General features: G+C 36.7%; 1 protein-coding gene across 1 annotated transcript; it reads left to right on the forward strand.

Annotated features, from left to right (window-relative positions):
- Nucleotides 1–369: 369 nt before the first annotated feature.
- LOC139381663 (serum amyloid P-component-like) lies at nt 370–3,320 on the forward strand. Its single transcript, XM_071125348.1, has 3 exons — nt 370–488; nt 649–719; nt 2,517–3,320. The coding sequence occupies exons 1-3, from the start codon at nt 481–483 to the stop codon at nt 3,146–3,148; spliced, it is 711 nt and encodes a 236-aa protein (XP_070981449.1). The 5' UTR covers nt 370–480; the 3' UTR covers nt 3,149–3,320.
- Nucleotides 3,321–3,702: the final 382 nt, after the last annotated feature.

The raw sequence follows: 3,702 nt of genomic DNA on the forward strand, positions 1-3,702 counted from the left end.
AGTCATTGTACAAATCAGTATTCCTGTGTATTAAAGTGAATATGTTTGATGCCAGAAAGAAAACAGAAGAAGCTCTGATAATAGTAGTGCAATACTATCTCATACTAATTGTCTGGTGTCTTTATTTAGAATGTGTATGCAGATGAACTCTGTGCAAAGTGCAAAGTTTGTTATTTTCAGAGGAGAATGAAACAGAAAAAGCACGATGTGTTTATTGACTTTTTCCCAGTGTGTGTCTACACAGGTTGTTGTGTAAACAGAGATGAATAACCTTGCAGGTTTGATTGGATCTGACTGATAAACATTAACAACCCCAAATTCCCCTGAAATGACACTGATGACCCAAGTGGGAGTTGTATGTATCATTCCCCATTGGTCAGTAATCATTACACCCCTGCTAACCGTTGATTTAAAAAGAGGAAAACAGAGGAGGTTTTAGGTGAAACTGGTTTGCTTCGCTTCATCAGGATTCCCAAAAATATGGAGAGGTAATTTTCAATCCCGATGACTTCTGTGAACTCCACAGTCAATTCAGCATCATTTATACATGTTTTAAAATTTTTGCAAAGAACTCAACATGGTTGTTGAAGGCTGATTTAATAATAGTAGGTGGGATACTTTCAGTGATTTGTTGTTCTCTTTCTACAGTGCACTCAATCTAACGGGGAAGCTGGTGTTTTTGCTGGTCCTGATCTATGGCTGTTATGGTGACCTTCAAGGTGAGAGCTTCTTTGAGAGAGATTTTATTCTTACCCTGGTAACAGTCTATGGGCAAGGTTTGACAGAAATCCATGCTTTGGTTTAGTTTACTTGGACACTGTTTGTTAGACCTGGAATAACGTTAAAACTATGTTTTGTGAATGCTACTATTTTTCAGGGGGAATAAATAGTTACTTTGGAGGCGACTACAACTATTTTAATACAGATCTCAGAAAATAACTACGTCTTTAATATATTTGAATACAGATCTGAGAAATAAGCTACTTAATATAATTATTTTAATACAGATCTCAGGAAGTGACCACTTTTCTAAAACTATTGGATTGGCTGCCTTCAACTAATGGCATAAATAAATAGAGCACACTCAATCTCCTATACTATTCCAATCTTCAATCTGACAGTCATATTTGATCTACACAATACATTTATATCTGAACATTTTGTAAAGGTCCATTCTCCTGAATGTCCATTTCCTCAGGTGTACATAATAAAATCAAACCAATTAACAAATTATATTTTGTACAGATGCAGTAAGTATAAGTAAGTTGTTATACTCAACTACTTTACTGTTTGACTCTTTCAACATGCCACTGAAAAGGTTATAGGAATTCAATTCAATGCCATTTGCATTGCAAACAGCAAGTTGGATGCTTAGCAGAAGCAACTTTGAACCCCTTTGTCATCTGAGGGTGGGTTCTTGTTTCAAACACACACTATACCAACTTTAAAGTGATAGTTTATTCAGAATACAAACTAACAGGATTGTCCACCTACCTTGGCTGTAGTCGATTCAAGAAAGCAGTTTTGGGATATTTAGTTTCCTTTCGACACGTGATAGACATATATTGTTACTGTTAGCATTCTCAATAACACTTAACATGAAACTGTTCTTGTGCCTCTGTAATAAAACTGTTACTACTTTTGGAGCAACTTTTATTATTAGCATGTTGATACATAATACTTTGGTAATTGCAAAGCAATGAGCTGAGAATCTTTGTAACTACTAGGAATAGTGACTGTTCCTTATTCCACTAATGTAATAATTCCATTATGAAATTCTGAAGCAATGTCCAATGTCCTATATAGCAACACTGTTGCTATTGTAACAATCAGAAAGTTACTACACATGTCTTGGAACTTGATGTCAAGTGATACTGAATTACCTCATGTCTCTCTCTTTATGAAAATATAATTATTAGTCATTTTGAAGATGCATATCTAAAAGCTCTCCAAACCATGTGCTTATGATCATATATTTAGACTAGTTCAACTAACTGTTGTCGTTTTTTGGTTCTTCATCAAATATTTGGCAGCCATCAAATAATGCTTTATTTTGTTTTCATATGACTTGCACATATTCAAATACCTTCAAATAGTATTTGGTTTTATGAGAGGTATTACAAAATAATTTTCTGAGACCTGCATTTCTTTTGCCTTTAGTTGAAACGCTATATAAACTATGTTCGACTACCTCAAGTATGTGAAAAGTTTGTATTTACAAATAAACTACAAGATACAACTAATTTCTACCCAGGTCTGCAGTTACCAAATGCTAACTTTTTTGCAGTTGTGGCACAAATCCGATGCAAGACAATAGTCCCGATATTAAAAATGTTTGGGCTTCATGTCCAAATAATCTAGAAGTAACTTCATCGAGCTACACAATACATTTTAGATGATTTGGACGTGAAGCCTTAACATTTCTAATATTGTGACTATTAACTCGCATTGGACAGACTTGCAGGTTTGTTTTAACATTATTTAATGGTGAGTTTGGCTCTCTCCATGTCCTACAGATCTCTCAGGTAAGGTGTTCGTAATCCCAATGACAACAAGCACCTCACACGTAAAGCTCCATGCCAACGTCTCAAAGCCCATTTCTGCTATGACCATGTGTCAGAGGTTCAACTCTGAGCAAGAACGAGGCCAGTCCCTTTTTTCTCTGGCAACCCAGTCTCATGACAATGATTTGTTGTTGTACAAACGCTCCATGGGTGTGTACCGAGTGCATATCAGGGGAGATGTACTGGATTTCTTCAGTTTGCCAGATTCAAAAAATGAATGGATCTCCATCTGCTGGACCTGGGACTCTAAAACGGGTCTGACCCAGCTGTGGGTTAATGGGAAGCGAAGTGCACGGAGGATTCTTAAACCTGATACATCTGTAACTGGCACACCAAGTATAATGTTAGTTCAAGAGCAAGACAGTTATGGCGGAGGTTTTGATTCCTCACAATCCTTTGTGGGGGAAGTTACTGACGTCCACTTCTGGGACAGTGTCATCTCTCCCTGTGAAATACAAATGTATATGGAGTTGAATAAATTTACTGCAGGAAATATTCTCAACTGGAAAGACTTGCAGTTCAGTATTGAGGGAAAAGTGTTCATAGAGAAAAGTGAATTTAGAAATGAATGTTATAATTATTAGCAAAAAGAATTGCTCAGATGTGATCAGCAGTCTTATATATTTAGTTGGTTCCTGAAAATTGACTGAATACACATTTACAAGTAGAGAATGTAACATAAGATGCATGTTTGTTGTTCTGCTGTGTCATACTGTTGTTTATGTCTTGAATCAAATCAATAAATCCTTGATTTTAGATTTTCTCTGCTCATGACTCATTGCTGACATAAAAAAGAAATAAACAAAAACTATAATGCTGTTATTATGGATGACCGGTCCTTGCATCCATAGCTCTGCATTCATGGCTCTGTCTATGAATTTGAGAGCGGTTCCAGATCTCCAGGCCCCTCCCTCCCTCAGCTTTTTATCAAAGCAGAGTTGGGGTGACCGCTTTGTTAGTGTTAAAAGGATTCTAGCTTTAAAGACCTAAATGTTGACTCAGAAATGCATGAAGTGAGGCTAAACTTCTCTGCTACTTTGGTCCTGTAGCTACCACATTGTAGGTCGCTTTCCCCTGCTCAGACGTTGCATGCATCAACCAATAGTTTTGTGCCACGTAATTGACTGTGTCATAGGGC

Source organism: Oncorhynchus clarkii, chromosome 23, assembly GCF_045791955.1.
Source record: "Oncorhynchus clarkii lewisi isolate Uvic-CL-2024 chromosome 23, UVic_Ocla_1.0, whole genome shotgun sequence".
Lineage (NCBI taxonomy): Eukaryota > Metazoa > Chordata > Actinopteri > Salmoniformes > Salmonidae > Oncorhynchus > Oncorhynchus clarkii.